At 50.5% G+C, this 18,631-nt stretch overlaps 2 protein-coding genes across 8 annotated transcripts in view; one reads left to right on the top strand and one right to left on the bottom strand.

Moving 5' to 3' along the window:
* Nucleotides 1–2,606: 2,606 nt before the first annotated feature.
* Mrpl35 (mitochondrial ribosomal protein L35) lies at nucleotides 2,607–9,789 on the top strand. The gene is made up of 4 exons (XM_005338439.5): nucleotides 2,607–2,765; nucleotides 6,421–6,598; nucleotides 7,920–8,064; nucleotides 9,461–9,789. Exons 1-4 carry the CDS (start codon nucleotides 2,723–2,725, stop codon nucleotides 9,647–9,649), a joined length of 555 nt encoding a protein of 184 aa, XP_005338496.1. The 5' UTR covers nucleotides 2,607–2,722; the 3' UTR covers nucleotides 9,650–9,789.
* Nucleotides 9,790–13,783: 3,994 nt separating this feature from the next.
* Nucleotides 13,784–18,631, bottom strand: part of Reep1 (receptor accessory protein 1) — an 81,897-nt gene continuing 77,049 nt past the window's right edge. For 4 of the 7 annotated variants that reach the window (XM_078027938.1, XM_078027939.1, XM_078027941.1 and 1 more), the window contains one exon: nucleotides 13,784–16,411. In XM_078027938.1, the coding sequence (XP_077884064.1) occupies nucleotides 16,340–16,411 (72 nt within the window). In that variant the 3' untranslated portion in view covers nucleotides 13,784–16,339. Of the gene's footprint in view, nucleotides 16,412–18,188; nucleotides 18,360–18,631 lie in introns of those variants that run through there. The other 3 variants (XM_078027936.1, XM_078027935.1, XM_078027940.1) reach the window with 2 other exon arrangements.

The following is an 18,631-nucleotide window of genomic DNA, read 5'->3' as shown; positions in this document are numbered from 1 at the left end:
GCGGCGGAAGGGCGGGTTCTCCTTCCGGGCAGCGCTGGGCGCAGTCCGGTAGCCCGAGCCGGGGTCTCTAGGTCAGCAAACCTGGACCCCGAGCTGCGCGGTGCGGCAGGTGCGTGTGCCTCTCGGGAAGGCTAAAGCGAGAAGCCGCCGCCGTCTCCTACAGCTAGAGGTTCCGTAGGAGGGAGGCTACTTGGCCGAGTTGCGTAGACAATGGAGCCGACTCGCGTTGGGGTGGTGCTGCGGCCGCGGTGCGGGCCGGCCTCTGCCTCACGCGCTCCGGGTGGGTCTAGGGAGAACGCTGGCCGCGGTTTAGGGTGGGCTGGAGGCGAGCCGGCGTGGTCCCCGCTTCACGCCGTTCCGCCGAGCCTGGTGAGGCCAGCACGTGGGCTTGAACACGAATTAGGCTCCAGCGAGGCGGACTACCAGTGCCGTCGCCTGATGTCCTGGAGACCACAGGTGTTGGATGCCGTTGTGCTCGCCAGCACGTTCAGGTCCTGCTAGTAACTTAGGGCAAAGGAGTGTGTTACAGAGGCCAACCGCACTACCACTCGTTGGCAAAACAGAAGTTAGTTTGGAAATTATCTAGAATAAGAAAGTTATGGCTGTGTGTGTTCCATGCGTTTAGAAATCACATGATACTCGGTTTTCAAATCCCATCACCTAAAGGCTCCAGAGCAGCCTCCCGTTTTGTTTAGTATTTTGACAGTCCCGCCCGGTCCTTGAGACCCAACACTCGTCCTTGAACCTCTCCATGCCAACGAGCGCTTACGTACTCCTATGGCCCTGTCCAGCCACATCCACAACTTACACCTCAACCTCTTTAGCAACCTCTTCAGCTTCAAGATCGCAGCCCTAAAAATTAATTACTTTTCTAATTCCTCGTGATATCAACCTTACTCCTCAGCCTCCATGTGCTTCTGATTCTCCTGCCTCAGCTTCTCAAGTTGCTAGAATTTACAAGTGTGTGCCAATTTGACTGGCTTATCATTTTTAAATAAATTACTAAGTGTGACAAGCAGAATAATGGTCCCCCAAAGATGTCTACTTTTTCCTGATCTTTGGAGTATGTTATCTTACATGATAAAAGGAATTCTGTAGATATGATTAATGATCTCTTGCAGGGCTCTGTAGTGCACACCTGTAATCTCAGGGACTCTAATCCCAGGGAAGCTGATGCAGAAGCATTGCAATTCAGGACCAACTTCAGCAACTTAGTAAGACCCTGTCTCAAAAAAATATGAAGCTGATAACAGCTCAGTGGCAAAGCATCCCTGGGTTTGACCCCCAGCACCAAAAAAAAAAAGTTGAGAACAAGACACCAAGAGATCAGCATTTGGCATATATTGATTTTAGCCCTGTGAAACTCATTTTGAACTTCTTACCACAGAACTATAAGATAATTTTTGTCATTTAAGCAACTGTTAATGACAACTTGATAGAGCAGTCATAGGAAATTGACACAATAACTTTAATTTTTCTCAATTTTCAATACCATAAATACCAGTAGATGCAATCCATATAAGTGAAAGCTCTTGAGGATGAACTTTTTTTTTTTTTTTTTTTTTTTAACGGGACTGTGCTTTTTTGCCCAGACTGGTCTCAAACTCAACCTCAGTGATCCTCCTGCCTCAGCCGCCCAAGTTGCTTGTAAAGCACAGACTGCCATACCTGGCTCCTCAGTAACTTTTAAGAGTGTAAAAGGTTCTAAAACCAAAATTTTAAGAACCACCCCTCTAAACGAATGTCCTTACCTTAGTTAAAATCCTCCCCATTGTTAAGGTCCATCTTACAAAGAACCTCCTCATTCCAGATCGCTCCAACCAGAAGCCTCCCTCATCTCCTTAGATCTGCCCCAGTGAGCCCCTATCAACCTTGTCTTAATTATGTTCTATACTTGTGACCTTATTGAGTGTGACTCCTTGAGACAAGGTGTTTGGTCCTTACCCATTTCCACCAGTCAATAAATGTATATGCATGGACTATCTCTGGGTGTTTCTTATGAAGATGTCACAGAATAGGGTTTCATTGCTGGTTTTCCCCATTTGAATGAATGAATATCAGAAAAGTATGTATGATTACTAATTTTCAGGAATAAAATAAGGAATGTATGATTATTGAAGCAGTTGAGATGCTACTGTAAAATAACAAGTGCGTGTTACTGAATTTTTAAAATACACATGCTTCTGAGGTTTTAGATCCTTGGTAGAGAGAAGCCCCAAAACAAAAACTAAAAGTGTGTGTGTGCAAGATGTCTAGGATATTTACATTCACTTGATTTATAATTGCCATTCAGTTTTTTTTCCAAAAGGATTTTTCATCACATTTGCTATTTTTTTTCCCGTCCATTTATCCTAATATCTTCCAGTTTGGGAAGATTAACAAGTATTATTCTCCAAAATAAGCTCAATAAAAGCGGAAAGAAAGTTGTTTCCAGTACGTTGTGAACTTTAAATAGATCTTTCCATCACACATTCAGAACTTTTTTCAGGAGCCTAGTGCGGCGGTCGCTCCAGGAGTCCCAGCTGCTGGGAGGACGAGGCTGGAGGACGCTCAAGCATCCTCCCTTTCTCGGGTCTCCCTGCTCACTCTCCGTACCTCGCGGAGGCGGCGCTGACCACACCCTCGTCCCTCCGAACTCCTCCTACTCGGCCCCAGGGCTGGCCTGTCCTCTGTGCTTCGGCGCCTTCAGACCCAGCGCGGCCGCCGTAGCGAGGGCGGCAATATGGCCGCCTTGGTCTTGGCTGGCGCCCTGAGAGCCGCTTCGGGTCGGTGAGAGCGGTGCGCGGTGCTTCTGCTTTCGCAGGGGCCCGGCGGGACGGGGTGGGCTTGGTGGCCCGAGGCTGAGCGGAGAGGCAATGTCCCCGCGCTCCTGGAGCACGGTGCGAGCGGGCGACTCGGGCGCACACGGGGTCCTGGGGCTCAGGGTCGCGGAGCGCCGCGTGCCGCCGGGGTGCACCGCGGGCAGAGGGCGAGGCCGCGCCAGTCCCCGCCGACTACAGTCCAGACCGCCCGGCTGGTGAGCGGCTGACCCTGTGTGTCAGGATAGCGCTCAGGAAGGAGAGGGCAGGCGGCCGTGCGCGGTTCCCCGCCGCGGAGGAGAACTCTCAGCTGGAACAGTGTGTGAGTGAGTGTGCACGAAAAGAGAAGGCAGCGGTGCGCGGTTCCCCACCGCGGGGGAGAGCTCTCAGGGGGGACAGTGTGTGTGAGTGTGAGTATGAGTGTGCACGAGAAGAGAAGGCAGCACTGCGCGGTTCCCCGCTGCGGGAGAGCTCTTAAGTGGGACATTGTGTGAGTGTGAGTGAATGTGCACGAGAAGAGAAGGCAGCAGTGCACGGTTCCCCGCTGCGGGGGAGAACTCTTACATGGGACAGTGTGTGTGTGAGTGTGCAAGAGAAGAGAAGGCAGCGGTGCACGGTTCCCCGCCATGGGGGAGAGCTCTTACATGGGATAGTGTGTGTGTGAGTGTGAGTATGAGTGAGTGTGCCCGAGAAGAGAAGGCAGTGGTGCGCAGTTCCCCGCTGCGAGGGGGGGGCGGGGGGAGCTCTTAGGTGGGACAGTGTATATGTGTGTGAGTGTGAGTATGAGTGAGTGTGCATGAGAAGAGAAGCAGTGCTGCACACAGTTCCCTGCCACAGGGGAGAGCTCTTACATGGGACAGTGTGTGTGTGTGTGAGTATTCACGAGAAGAGAAGGCAGCAGTGTGTTGTGTGCACGCGCACAGATTATAACACCCATAAGAGATCATTCATGTGGCTTACCAGCTTCGAGGCAGACCCATGTAGCTCACACCTGCTCAGGACAAGCCCCTCTGCCCCTTTGGGCCTCCCCAGAGTGCCCTACTTCCGCGCTTGTTACCTGGCTAGCCTTTCCCTAGTGGTTTTAGCATCTGTTATGTGCACCTCCTAGTAACGCACAGAAGTTCCCTTGCCTGTCTTGAACTGTCAGGCGAATTTGTACAGCACACGCTCTGGCATCTGCCTCTGTAAGAGATGGTTCCTGTCACACGTAGCTGCAATGCTTTCCCATTGCTAGATGTAATATTCTCTTATGTGACTATTCCATGACCCTCCATTCTATTCTTGGCAGATACTCGGGTGATTACAGTCTGGGGGCATTCACAAAGCTGATTGATCTTGTGTCCCCATGCACAAGTGCAAGTGTTTCTAAGGGTGTCGTGTGTAAAACTAGCTGTGGGACTTCTGGGCCAGGGTATGTGTGTATACTCAGCATTGCCTGGTGTTGCCAAAATGCTTTCCGACACCATGTGTTCATTTATGGTTACCTCAGTAGTGGAGGCTCCCCATCCTCACCGACACTCAGTATTGTCACACCTACACATTTTTGTCAGTCTGACGACAATGTAGGGGTGTCTCAGTGAAGTTAAATATGTGTTTCTCTGATTAGTAATGAACCTTAGTATGTTTACACATGTGTAATGGCCTTTTGAATTTATTTTATGAAATATCCACTTAAATATTTTGCTCATTTTTCATTGCATTTCTCACTGACTTTAGCAATGCCTCATGTGTTCTGGGAATGTATATTCTTTTAGGTTAGGTGAGTCCAGTGTCTTCTCTAACCCTGGCCTGTCTTTTTTCTTCATTCTTTTTCTGTTGTCCTTGTCATGCTGGGGATTGAACCCAGGGCCTTGCACTGCCAGGGGGGCACTTTACCACTGAATCACACCTGCAGCCTTTGCCCCCTTTTCTTGAGATAGGGTCTGGCTAGTTGCCCAGGCTGGCCTTCAACTTGCAGCCCTCCTGCCTTAGCCTCCCAGGTAGCTGAGATTGAAGGCGTGCCCTACCATATCAGACTCTGCACCTCTTGGCGTTCATTAATGTATTGTTAGGCCAACCACTCCTCCAATCACGTTAATGTTTTATGTCATTTAATTCTCATTATCACTCCATAATTAACCTAACTTAAATTTGAGGAAACTGGGGCACAGGGAGTTAAGTAACCTGCCCATGGTTACCCTGCAAGTAATAGAGCTAAAACCAGAACGCAGACCCTCTGAATCAAACCCTGGCACTTTGCTTCCGCCCCCACATGCCTGTTTGTCAGGCGAAACCAGTGCAGTGGACAACAGGCAGTGGTTCTGGGTCCTGGCTGAGCATCCGACTCGTGGAGCTTTTTCAGAAACCACCTTCGTTGTGGTAGAATTTGCCTAATCTAAAGTTACTAGTTTTGTGTGTTCAAGTTAATAGAACTTCTAATAAGTTTAGCAAGTTGTGCAGCTATCATGCACTCCAGCTTTAGGACATTTCAGTCATCTTTGGAACTTTTTTAGCAGGTGCCTTCTTTTTTTTTTTTTTGTTGGAGAACGGGTACTGGGGATTGAGCTCAGGGGCACTTGACCACTGAGCCACATCCCCAGCCCTATTTTGTATTTTATTTAGAGACAGGATCTCACTGAGTTGCTTAGGGCCTCGCTAAGTTGCTGAGGCTGGCTTTGAACTTGCAATTCTCCCTTCTCAGCCTTCTGAGCTGCTGGGGTTACAGGCGTGTGCTACTACGCCTGGCCAGCAGGTGCCTTCTTGAGTCCCAAAAGAGACACAGTCTAGTGGACTAGTGCAGTCACAGCTCAGAGAGGTTCTCATTTGCATAATGGCCACACAGTGACGAAAACTGTACCCACCCACACACCTCTGTCCTCTCCATCCTGCCTTCTGACCTGTTCTGCCTCATTTCCCACTGCTTGTCCCCAGGCCTCTCTACTGCAGCCCGACCAGCAATATGCAGCTTCACCACAGATCTGGTCTCCTCCCCTGTGTTTGTTTCCGCCCCCAGGTCTTTGCTGCCGCAGTTCATCTTACCTGAAGTTTGTTCCTCCCTTTTGGGACTGGGGATTGAACCCAGGGCCTCTTTTTATCACGGTGCTACATTCCCAGCCCTTTTTCATATTTTATTTTGAAACAGGGTCTTGCTAAGTTGCTTACGTCCTCCTGCTTCAGCCTCCCCACTTGTGCTTCACCACAGCCAGCGGTTCTGTGCACTTTTGAAAGGAAGCTCAAGTGCCTGTTCTGTTCTCGCCACTGATGCTGCTCTCGATCTCTGTTCTTTCTACTGGGGTGTCTGACCTGCTTGCTGTTCCCCCTCCCCAGGCTGTAAGATCTGTGGAAATGAATCTCCCACATACCTTATCCTCTAGTACCAAACACATCAGCCTGGACCACAGTGACAGTTGTACAGTTCTCTAACTTTTCTAAAAATCATTGAATTGAACACATAAAATGGGTTAAATTTACTATATGTAAGATACACCTCAGTAATAAAGGGGGAAGCTCCCTGGGTGAGTCTGATGCGCAGAACACTTTAACCACATTCACCCCCTGGCTGCTGTGATGTATTGACTATAAACTTATCTTGATGTTGGTTTTGGAGTACCAGAGTAAGCACATGTGCTCCCTCTTTTCACAGGACTCCTGCGACCCCTGAACATCTTGGCATCCTCAGCCTGTAGGAACAGTGCTAAGAGTGCCTGTGTTGACTCTGTGCTGTCCACTGGGCGGCTCAGTCACGTGCTGACGCCCGTCGTTTGCTCTGCTCCCAGGCTTGTGGGAAACCTGACGTGTGGGCATCTTACAATCCTTAATAGGTAGAGTGTGTTTCAATAAATATAATGCATGAAAATTTTAAGAACATTCATGCCTGGGCTGGGAGTGAGGTTCATGGTAGAATACTTGTGTAGCATACCCAAGAGTTTGATCCCCAGCACCACAGAAAATAAAAAAATACTCATTCCTGTCAGACATTAGAGAACCAAATGATGTGGTTTGCCTGCCTGGAGCTGATTGTACGGCTATGCCTGACCGAGTGGGAGGCTCAGATTGACATCCACATACCCAGGTGCCAGCAGTGGAAATTGCCAATCAGAGCACATTTTTAAAAGTTTGTTTCTTTCCCCCTTTGCAATGCTGGAATGAAACCCAGGGCCACATCCCCAGCCCAGAGCATTCTTCTGATGCACAAGTGGTTTCCTGATAGAAGCATCAGGCAAATCAGAGGCTGGACAAGAGGCTCAGCCTATAAGGCTGGGCGGTGTGTGTTCTTTACCTGGTCAGCAAGTAAGCACCCTTGGGTGCCCAGCACCATACTTGGCAGAAAGGACAAAAGGACACATTGAAGTCCTCAAGGAGTTTATATCTGGCGGGTAGTTGGATTAGAAATCAGGTAATTAAGGGCTGGGGATGTGGCTCAAGCGGTAGCGCGCTTGCCTGCCATGCGTGCGACCCGGGTTCGATCCTCAATACCACATACCAACAAAGATGTTGTGTCCGCCGAGAACTAAAAAATAAAATATTTAAAAAAATTCTCTCTCTCTCTCTCCTCTCCTCTCTCACTCTCTCTTAAAAAAAAAAAAAAAAAAAGAAATCAGGTAATTAAAATATAGTCGGATAAGTTCTTTCACAGGGTCTGAAGAAGGAATGGGTTTTATTTATTTTTGGTGCTAGAGATTGACTCCGGGCCTTGCTTGTGCTATGCATGTGCTCTACCACTGAGCTGCGTCTCCACCCGGGGTGGATTTTAGAAGGCTTGCAGTTGGTGAAGGTTGATATTCTTTTTAAAATTTATGTATTTATTTTTGCAGTAATAAATTGAACTCAGGGGTGCTCTGCCACTGAGCTACATCCCCAGTCCTGTTTATTCTTTATTTTGAGACAGGGTCTGGCTAAATGGCCCAGGCTGGCTTGGAACTTGCTCTTTTACTAAGTAGTGGGATGGCAGGCACAGCCACTGGCCCAGCTGGTAGTTGCTGTTCTTATTTGCACGTAGTCCGTGGAATCATTGGAGTATATTGTATATTAAAAGTTCCCCTCCATTTAAGTGAAACAACCTTACTCCTGAATGCTGTGTGGAACTAGATGTTATCCTTTAATCAGTCTGATCACTCGTTAACATTTTAAAATGTATTCTAGAGTGGCCCCTTTGCTCCCCAACATCCTCAAGCCTCCCGTCAGAACCTTGACATACTGCAGTACTCGGAAGGGCAAGAGAAAGACTGTGAAAGCTGTCATCTACCGGTTTTTTCGACTTCATTCTGGCCTTTGGCTGAGGAGAAAGGTGAGTCTTCCTTCTTTTCCTCTGCATCCTGATGCAGACGCCGTGTCCTGCCTTACCCGGAGCTCTTCTGGCTGTGGAGCCTGGCAGGCCTCTGCAGTGATCCCATGAGACAGCGTCCCTGTGTTGCCCACAGTGTTTGCTGTGGGCGGGCCCCTCCTTGTTTGACAGATCATCCCATTTCAGAAGCGGTCCTGGATTTGTTGGTAAAAGGTTGGCTAAAACTCTTGAGCCAATTTTTCCAGGGAGGAGCAGGGTGGCGGAGCAGCGCCATCTTCCAGGGAGGAGCAGAGTAGTGGGCCATCTCCCATGGCAGTCAGCATTGGGAGCAGCTGAACTGAGTTCTGAGGGTCAAGTTTTGTGGAGTCCTTAGAGATAGTTGCTCTCCTTTGTGATCATATTAGTTATCTCCAGCCCTCGCTGGTCCTGCGTAGAATGGCTGGCTTTCCTTCCTTCCTTCCTTCCTGTATCCCTTTTACTGGGCTCCAGACCCCTCATGTGACTATAAAGGGCCTGATCAAACTCTCCAGCCATAACTCCTGCTCCAGTTCAGTGCCCCCAGCGGTATACTGTGTGCAGAACAACCTGCTTCACCAAACTGGTTTTTTCTTTTTTCTTTTGGAACTGAGGATTGAACCCAGGGGTGCTCTACCACTGAGCCACATCCCACACCATTTTTAGTTTTGAGACAGGATCTTCGTAAATCTCTCAGGGCCCCACTAAACTGCTGAGGCTGGTCTCAAACTTGAGATTGATCCTTCTGCCTCACTCTACCTGTTCACCACTATGCCTGGTTCAAAGAAATGTTTCAAAAAAAGACAACAAAGAACCTACATTGGTTAATTTGTACTAAGGTAGGAAAACAAAGTATTTTCTTTGGCATAGCTCCACCCAGGTGTGGCTAATGTTCATTATTTATTCCCTCCTTCCATTTCTTAGAAATAGCCTAAAAGGTTTATCTGTTTCTTTTTCTGTCTCTTTCAGTACTGAGGATTGAACCGAGGAGTGCTCTGTCACTGAGCTGCCTCCTCAGCCCTTTTTATTTTCTATGTTGAGGCAGAGTCTTGATAAGTTGCCCAGGCAGGCTTTGAACTTGTGATCCTCCTGCCTCAGGATCTCGAATCACTAGGGTTATAGGCATGCACCACCCTGCCCAGCCTATTTTCTGTGATTTTAATTTAAATAATTTTTTCTGAAACATTAAATTATCTGCTAATATATATGTTTTTCCAACAGCAAATGCTTCTTCTACCCTGTCCCCACTAAAAATGTCTCCCCAAAGCTTCTCAGCCCTGTGGAAGTCTGGGTTTGTTCCCACTGGGCCCGTGAACCATGAGTTGTGAAAATAACCTGTCATTTCCTACATAATGTGATATATGTCTGTAATATTATCTCACAGGCTGGTTATAAAAAAAAATTATGGAAAAAGACAGCTGCAAGAAAAAGACGCTTGAGGGAATTTGTGTTCTGCAATAAAACCCAGAGTAAACTCCTAGATAAGATGACGACATCTTTCTGGAAGAGGCGGAACTGGTACGTCGATGACCCCTATCAGAAGTACCACGATCGCACCAACCTCAGAGTGTAGAGAAGAGTCTCGGCTCCTGTCCCTGAATGTCCTCTTTGTCCTCATGACACCTTGCTAATGAGTGAGCTAGGACTTGAAGTGAATTGTACTGGCTGATGTCAAACACATAACACCAGTATTAAACTTGAGGAAGTCTTACAGTGAGTGCGTGCTGGGATCTGGCCAGGGAACTGAAGTTCAAGGTTGTGCGTGGTTTTTCACCTCAGTGCTGGTTTTACTAGTCACCCCAGTTAGGCTTCTTTAGCTGCAAAGGCGAGGTCAGAAGACTAACGCCAGCTGGTGAGCCCCAGCAGTGACCCCATCTAAGGACACAGCCTCAGAGGAGCTAGGACCCTTCGGCAGCCCCACCTGGGCTGGGGGGGGAGGCTGCCACTCTGCAGGTGCCTGGCTCACCACTCCTGCTGGCTCAGCACGTGGGCAGCCTGACTTCTTTGCTCCCCTCGCTCTGCAGGGCTTGTGCTTAGGAGTAGCTCCCATCCCCTCGCAGTAACTGTAGCCTGTAGCCTTGAGGTTCTACCTCCTGACCTTCATCTGCGGAGAGACTCCAACTGGGGGGTTCCCACATACCCAGGCCTCACTGGTGTCACCTCTGGTGTAGGGATCAGCTCTTCCTAGGTCAGGAGCTCCCAGCCCATTCGGTTGTCTGCTGCTTCACTGGGAGCAGAGACTGGTGACAGGAGCAGTTTTGCTTAGAGGTGAGCACAAGAGGCGCACGCCTGGCCTCTTGAGTTCTGAGTGCATGGTTCATGGGGGTTCTCATGCAGTTTTTTGGTGCGGGATGTTTCCATAGAAGAGTAAATGCATAACCTTTCAGTGTGAGGTGCCCTCTTGAGACGGGGCTACACAAAACAAAGACTTTGTACCCACGTCTCAAGGGACACTGTGTTTCTCAAATTCAGTTTGACCTCTTGAGGTTTCATATTTTCATATGTAAGAGTAAACTCTTCCCAAAATACTCCAAAAATGCATTGTAGAATTAAGAGGGGGAGGTGATTTCAGGAGCGATGCAGGTGGCTACACAGGCTTTCTGTGGAGAGGGCTGGTAGTGGCTCTCAGCTCCCTCACCAGACTCCTCGGGAGGCGCTTCAGAAAGCACTGTTGTGTCAAAGCCACTGCTAAATAGAACGAAGGGGGTTGCTGTGCCGGCCCCTTCCTCCAGGGTTGGCAAGATGGGCTCCTCTCCTGCCAGGGAGGTAAGCACATTGAAGTCAAGGTGCATCAGCAGGAAGTTGGGGGTCATTGAGTGAAAAGGGGCAGCAGTAGAATGTTCTGAAGCCAGAGGGCCATGTGTGTCTGTTTCAGGCTCTTGCTCTCTGGCACGCCTCTTGCGGGGTGAACAGGTGTCTTAAAAGCTAGGGAGCAGGACCCTTTCCCAGCCTCCATGGTGATGTGAACATGGACGACTAGTGTCTGTTGCAGGCCTCAGAGCAACTCAGCTTCTCTAGGCCAGGGACAGCAGGGGAGAGAGGAAGACCAGCAGGCAGGACCTCAGCATCCAGAGATGGGTTGAGGTGAACGGGCCCATGGGCACTCCAATCTGGGGATAGGAGGGCTTATCAAAACCATTTTATAGGGGCTGGGGCTGGGGCTCAGAGGTAGAGTGCTCGCCTAGCATGCGTGAGGCCCTGAGTTCCATCCTCAGCACCACATAAATATAAAATACAGATATTGTGTCCACCTGTAATTAAAAAATAAATATTAAAAAAACTATTTTCTAGTTTGACAGTAAAACAGCTCTCATTAAATGATATTCAAGCATGCTCGTAATTCAGAAAGTGTGTGGATAGTCTATTCAAGTATAGAATTTATTGGACACCCGCCATGTCCCAGTGTAGTTAGTTATAAGACTGGGCCCAAATCACAGAGCTGCTGAACTCCATGCCAGCCATGCAGAGGAATCACCGTGGACTCCTGATTTAAATTAGAGGACATAGAAGCTCAGCATTAAATAAGTTTCCCACAGGTACGATTATGTGTCCCAGGACAGGAGTCAGATTCCTGGGGTCCTCTCTGTCGCCCTCAGTCTTCTGACAGCAAAAGGAAATTCTTAATCTAAATCAACAGTGACTGATGTAGTACTGTAAGTACTAAATCATTTGTAACACTATTACTTCACCTGTTTTGGGTTTGTTTTTATAGTCCTGGGTGAACCCAGGGCCTCACACATGCTAGGCAAGCACTCTACCCCTGAGCACATCCCCAGCTCTGGACTTGAACTTGCCCTCCTGCCTCAGTCTCCCAAATAACTGAGATTACAGGAGTAGCCACTGCACCATGCCTAGTTCATCTTTGAAATTTTATTTGTTTGGGCTGGGGATGTGGCTCAAGCAGTAGCGCGCTCGCCTGGCATGCGTGCGGCCCGGGTTCGATCCTCAGCACCACATACAAACAAAGATGTTGTGTCCGCCAAGAACTAAAAAATAAAAAAACATTAAAAATCTCTCTCTCTCTCTCTCTCTCTCTCTCTCTCTCTCTCTCTCTCTCTCTCTCTCTCTCACTCTCTCTTTAAAAAAAAAAAAAAAGAAATTTTATTTGTTTATTTATTCTTTCTTTTAGAGACAGGGTCTCACTGAAGTGCTTAGGGTTGCAAAAAGTTGCTGAGGCTGGCTTTGAGCTTTCAATCCTCCTGCCTCAGCCTCCTGAGCTGCTGGGATTACAGGTGTGGCCACCACACCCAGCTCATCTTTGACATTTTATAACTGCTGTTCTGTTATTTGTCAACTCTTTTTGGGGGGTGGGGTATCAGGGATTAGACTCAGGGGCACTCAACCACTGAGCCATGTCCCCAGCCCTATTTTGAATTTTATTAAGAGACAGGGTCTCACTGAGTTGCTTAGTTCCTCTCTTGTTGAGATCAGCTTTGAACTCCTGATCCTCCTGCGTCAGCCTCCCGAGCTGCTGGGATCACAGGTGTGCCCCACTGTGCCTGGCTATTTGTCAATACTAATCTGTTGGCACTGGATCTGGCTCAATGAAAAACAGAATGGATTTCCAGCCTTCCCATCCCCCCTCCTCCCTGCTGCCCTCTGAACCTCCTCCTTTTCTGCTGCCTCTTGTCAAACAGGCACAGTCCTTGTGTCAGACAAGTAGACTCTGGGACTATAAGAACAACAATAATGGGCCTGGCTTTGATATTCTCAAGTCTCCATAGCCACCCAAGAGGCTTGAGCCCACCTGTTGCTATTGAAGGGTGGGCCCTGCAGGGCTGAGTCATCACTACTCCACCTCGTGCGCTGTGCATGCACGGCGCTCTTCTCATCTGCACAGGTGCCCCTGTCTGTAGGTGGACAAGTGCTCAGGAGGAAAGCAACAGACCACAGGTCTCTGCAGAATCGCAGCCAGCTACTCTGTCTTCACAGCTGCCCAGTCTCCACTGATGATCTTTAGACTGTAAAATTGATGCTTTCAGGGAGATCATCTGGTTTTGCAAACACAGTATCACTTAATTTTCTTCCTCCCATAATCCTATGCAGTTCGAATGGGCCCAAGTTTCCATGCCAGCTGGTGATTTTTTTTTTTTTAAAGAGAGAGTGAGAAAGAGAGAGAATTTTAATATTTATTTTTTCTTAGTTCTCGGCGGACACAACATCTTTGTTTGTATGTGGTGCTGAGGATCGAACCCAGGTCGCATGCTAGGCGAGCCCGCTACCGCTTGAGCCACATCCCCAGCCCGCCAGCTGGTGATTGAGCATTCTGTTTCTAATCCTTGTTAGGTGCGCACACACACGGTCCTGGGGTTGAACCCAGGAGCATACCCCCAGCCCTTTTCTAAATTTTCCTTTGAATTGGGTGCAGTGGTAGAAGTTTGTTATCCCAATGACTTGGTAGGCTGAGATAGGAGAATCAAAAGTTCAAGATTAGCCTCAGCAACTTAGCAAGATCCTGTCTCAGAAGGGTTGGGGATGTGTCTCAGGGGTGAAACCACCCCTGGGTTTCATCCCCAGGACCAATTTTTTTTTTTTTTTTAACTTGGAGACATGTTCTCACTAAATTGTTGAGCCTGGCCTTGAATTTGTGATCCCTCTGTCTCAGCCTCCCAAGTTGCCAGGATCACAGGCATACCATTGGTCCTAGCCTTTCCAGGTTTTTAAGGAACATTTCCTCTTTCCTCATAAGCCCAATATTACAAGGACATTTCTTAAAAGAAAGATGTTAAGATTTTATTCAAGCATTATAACAAAACAGCAAACATCAGCTTTTGGAATACTGTCATTCACATCCCTTCAATGCACGGTCCAATCTCCGATGGTCCTATGGACACGGCAGGGAGCACAGTCGCTGTCCACAGCGCCTGCTCCTTGCGTGTCTGGCCACAGGGTGAAGCGCATTCTCTGCCACTCGAGTGCTGTGCGGGGCCAGGGGAGGGCTTATGGCGGTGGTGTACACGCACTGCACAGACACACAGACAGTATCACAGAGGATCCACGTAAAGGCCAGCAGGGCTGAGAAGGGAGGGTGTGGCGAGGCTCTGCTGAGGATGGAGAGCAGGAGATCCCGCTCACCTCAGAAGCAACAGGTGCTGGAGGCCAACAGCTAAACGTCATGAAGGAGAAGTCAGACTTCCAAGCTAGTGTGTCCATAAGTCACGCACTGAAATCATCTGGTGGCATCTTCTAAACAGAACGTACCACTGCTTGCACACTGATAGGCATTCGCATTCACACAGATACACAGCGTGGTGGGTGAGGAAACACGTTTGCCAAAAGCATGACAGCTGCTCCCAGGTGTGCATGTGTGTCCCCAAGAGGCAACTCCCTAGTTGGTACTGGGAAAGCGCAGGGCACTCGGCAGCAGGTGCCTCCCATCTGTCTCTGACCGTGGACTGACTGCACAGCCTTCTACAAGGTGGGGTGCACCCTGCTGGTTCTGGCACACTTGATAATCTGGACCTGTCTACCTTTCCATTGTAGAATCAAAAATACAGTATGACCCATTGTTAAAGCTATTGTTATTTTGACAAAATAATAAAAAAAATTGGTAGAAAGCTGCCTCACTTGAGCTTTTTGCACTTGTTTCTGGTCACACTGAGTATGCCCAACTAAGTAAACACTGTAAAGGGTACACCATTCCTCATCTGGGACCACACAGGGATTCTCTTCTCTAACAGGTTCAGGAATTGGGGGGTGTGGGCCAGAGACCGAGAGCAGAGGCCTATGACCTCTCATCCACGAAACTACTTTTAGGTGGATTTTCGTAAATCCTTATAAACTTCAGAATCACCATCAGAGGCCCTGTGGGAAGGAGGGATTCCAGTGTGTATGTCTGGCCACAGTCAACTTGGACTAGACCCCTTTGCATGACAGCACCCTCGGCAGCCAGTGTGCAGGCCTTGGGTGGGTCTCTAACCGGGCCTGCTTGCAGCCGGGTTGACAGCTCTGAGTGACTTGGGACACTACTTCTCTAGCCTTGAGGGCGAGTCTAAGAACAAACACAATCCAATTGTATGAGACCTGCACGGTGGCCAAGGCATGCAAGACACAGGGACACCAACTCTAAGCACAATACACTAGTCCTACGTTTTGGCTCAGCTCTGGGGTGGCAGCTACCTCAGACCTACTGTCACTTCATCCAGGTGCTGCTCAAAATTCCAGTCTAAGCAGGGAGTTCCCTCAGAGCTGAACTGCCCTGGGAGGGGTCCTGGCTTGTGTGGAATCTTCAAGGTTGGCTCAGCTCACATCCTGCAGGTCAGGAAGGGAGCAGAAGGCAGAGCCACAGCTGCCCAGGGTTTCCAGCCCCCTTGGTGAGGTGTGTCCACCTGCTGGGGCGTATCTGAAACAGCACTTGTTTCTGCCTCTGTTCTCTGCAAGGTGCTCAGTGGAGGCTCCTCTGCCTGGGGAGATCAGCACTGATCACTACGAGGGAGAAACAGTACTTTGCCAAGCACTTTCGAGACCCTCGACATTCTTCAAGCAGCTCTGCAAAGTGCCCATGCCCAGGAAGACTGCCAAGTGAGCCCTACAAGGGTTCTGCAGGCTGCCCAGACCCAGGCAGGAGTGGAGCTTCCTGTGCCCTCCCACCGCCCGGGGGCTTTGCTGGGCTCTCCAGCCCCTGCCCTCCAAGCTGCCGCCTCGCAACTATGGCAAGAAGGAACCATCTTCCTTCAGGGTAGCTGGATTTGAAAGCTTTAAAAGCACATCAGAGACATGATCTAGAATTGATTTTTTTTTTAACAATTCTGTTTTTACAGTTTTCTCACTTATTGGAACCTCTGGCAGCCCTTGCAAGTTCATTATGTTAAGCCAAAGCCATAAATATGTTCATCAGAATCCAAAGGAGTAGTACCAAGAGCAAAAAAAAAAAAAAAAAAAAAAGTTTTTAAAAAAATTGCTTTGTTTGCATTTACAGGACTAAAAACTAAGTCTGCAACAGATAAATTACAAGTGTACAACTCAGCAGCACAGGGGAGATCTCTGACGTTTTGAAAGCACACTGCTCTCTGTAGTGACCATCCCAGTGGAGGGGACATACTGACCTCAGAAGGCATGACAGTCACCCCACTATCACCTTTCCCTTAGCCTCTCCCCAGCAAAACAAAGGAAGAAGAGAAGAAAAGGGGAGGGAAGAAAGAGAAATCCCGAGAGGCGAAGGGCGTGAGGCAAGGCGGAGTCCGCGCGTGGATCTGGATGGTGACCAGCTCTTTAAGGCAGAGGAGAGACACTCTGTGGATCCGGTGCCGATGGCTCATCTCACTCACGTGGTTTCGGTGGCCGAGGACGAGGTACTCTTCTTCCTGAAGCGGGATCGCTGGAGTCTAGGCGGTGCCTGGCAGAGAGAACAGAACAGATACCCCTCCGTGTGGCACGAACATGTGACCTCAGGACGGCACCAGAGCTGCGTGAGGACATCAGCAGGAGCGCAGCAGCGAGCAGAGGGGTCTTCCTGGGTCTTCTCGCACCCCATGAAGCGGAGCCTCCCACAGGGCTGCTCCATGGGCCCCAGTCCCTGGCTGCCTGGGGAGCATTGTGCAGAGGGCACTGTCTCATTGTCCCCAGCAGTGACACAGAGGGGAGCAGTGACGCAGAGGAGAACTGCTCTGCTCTGGCCTCTGCCGCCTCTGCACTTCCTCTGCGCTGGCCTTGCATCCCCTGGCACAGGCTCGAGGGCCCAATGCCCACTCAGGATGCAAAGCCATTGTGCTCCACAAACCACAGCTCACAGGCAAGTGAACTGCACCAAGGGTCCCCTCAGCCCACAGGGGACTCTCACGAGGCCCTCCTTCCATGGGACATAGGCCCCAGCTGCTGGGAAATGAACGGGAAGGCCTCTCCTGCAGAGCCCCTCAGCCCGTGCCTGTGCATGTCCCAGGGAGGAGGGCTTTGTCCACTCTGTGTCCTCTCACACCTTCCGACTCGCCCCTGGGCACCACCTGGAAAGCCCCCTCTGTGGAGGCTTTCCCGAGCCCTCGCCACACACAAGCAGTCTGCCTCACTGCCTCTGGCCCACCGAGCTGCCCATGATGGCTCATCACCTGAGTATGGGTGGAGGGCGTTCTGCTTCCTGGGATCAGGCCCACATCCAGGTCAGTGCCTGGCGGTTGCTCCAAGGGAGGGAGCAGATGGACCAAAGCAGGCGTGGGCCTCCTCACCAGCCACCACAGGCCACAGGCCCATAGGGGGTGACCCCGCTTCCTAACTCCAGCCTCTTGGCAGGTAAAGCAGGTGGCGAGGAGGCTATGCGGCTTCAGAACCCAGGAGCAGAGGGGCTTGGCCACCAGCCTGGGAGGCCGGGCCAGGTAGGGCTCCAGCCACTTCCAGCTCTTCAAAGACTGGCCCATGTATGCCTCATCTCAGAAGGAACCTGGTGGACCCTGCAAGTGAGGGTGGTCCTAGCACAGCTCTGGGGTGACCAGGACACTTGGCCACTGTGCTAGGCGGGGAATAGCAACTCCTCCTCATCTCACTCTAGGGGTCTCCACTCTGGGGAGGGACTCTGGGACTCCCACCCTGACCTCAGGATTCAGGAGATGGGGAACTGGAAAGGAGACTGAGGGGGCAGAGAGGATGTCTCTGGGGTCCCTGAGTCTGTTGGTCTTGCCCCCGAGACATGACTGGTGAGTCCCCACCAAGTCTCAGAGCAAGGCCCATGAGCTCCCCTGTGTCCCTCCTGCTGCCGACATCCGTCCACACCTGTGGACATGTTGGCCTTGCTAACTCTAAAGGGCTGTGCCCCGAGGCCATTTCATGACCAGCCTTTCTGCACCAGGTGCCTCAGTGTGTTGGAGATGACGAGAGAAGGCCCATCTGTAAAGACACCAAGCAGTGAGGTCTGGGCTCTCCCTTCCCCAAGACTCTCCAGGTTGATTTCTTCACACATCGCGGCTGGTGTCAAGGGAAACGAGACCCCTTGCCTCCTCTCTGTCTCCCACTGCCCCAGCCTTGGTGCCTAGGTGGGTCCTGCCTGTTCGCTGAAGGGAGATCTTGTCACCCCAGCACCAGGGGGTGCTGGGTACCCCGAGAGGCCACTGCTGGGGCACCCAGGTCTCAAGAGCAAAGCGCCTGGGCAGACACACGCTCCAACCCGCAGCCCCCGACGCCGGTACCTCCAGGGGCGGATCCATCCTCTTTGGTGCTTTATACTTGTACATGAAATCCAGCAGGTCCTCCTCCTCGTCGTCAGAGAACGCCAGTGGGTTGCGGGCCTGGAGGGGCTCCCAGGCCTTCACACCACCCTCGTCCACATCTCCCTCAACCACTGAATGTGCGTGTACAGTCTACACGAGGAGAGAGGGCGCAGGAGGCATCAGCGAGGAAGGGGCTGGCAGGGTGGGGTTAGGCTCTACCACACGCCAGGCCTGTTAGGACAGCCGCAGCCCAGGTTTAGGAGGCACCAAGGACTTGGGGCCTCCCTGCAGGGCCAGGGCTGTGAGAGGACGATGGCAAGGCACTGGGCACAGGGCAACCCACGCTCAGCCCACACCAGCCGAAGAGATGGGCACACTGCGTCCCCGTGGTCCAGACCTACGGCTGTCCCGGCTGGCCAGGG

Source organism: Ictidomys tridecemlineatus, chromosome 12 (genome assembly GCF_052094955.1).
Source record: "Ictidomys tridecemlineatus isolate mIctTri1 chromosome 12, mIctTri1.hap1, whole genome shotgun sequence".
Taxonomy (NCBI): Eukaryota; Metazoa; Chordata; class Mammalia; order Rodentia; family Sciuridae; genus Ictidomys; species Ictidomys tridecemlineatus.
Note: the sequence above shows the minus strand (reverse complement) of the source record. Positions and strands in the feature narration are given on the sequence as shown.

Coding starts and splice junctions, on each gene's coding strand:
- Mrpl35 (XM_005338439.5), top strand. CDS start 2,723: ATGGCCGCCTTGGTCTTGGCTGGCGCCCTGAGAGCCGCTTCGG. Junction 6,599..7,919: donor CATCTTACAATCCTTAATAG/GTAGAGTGTGTT, acceptor AATGTATTCTAG/AGTGGCCCCTTTGCTCCCCA. Junction 8,065..9,460: donor GCCTTTGGCTGAGGAGAAAG/GTGAGTCTTCCT, acceptor ATTATCTCACAG/GCTGGTTATAAAAAAAAATT.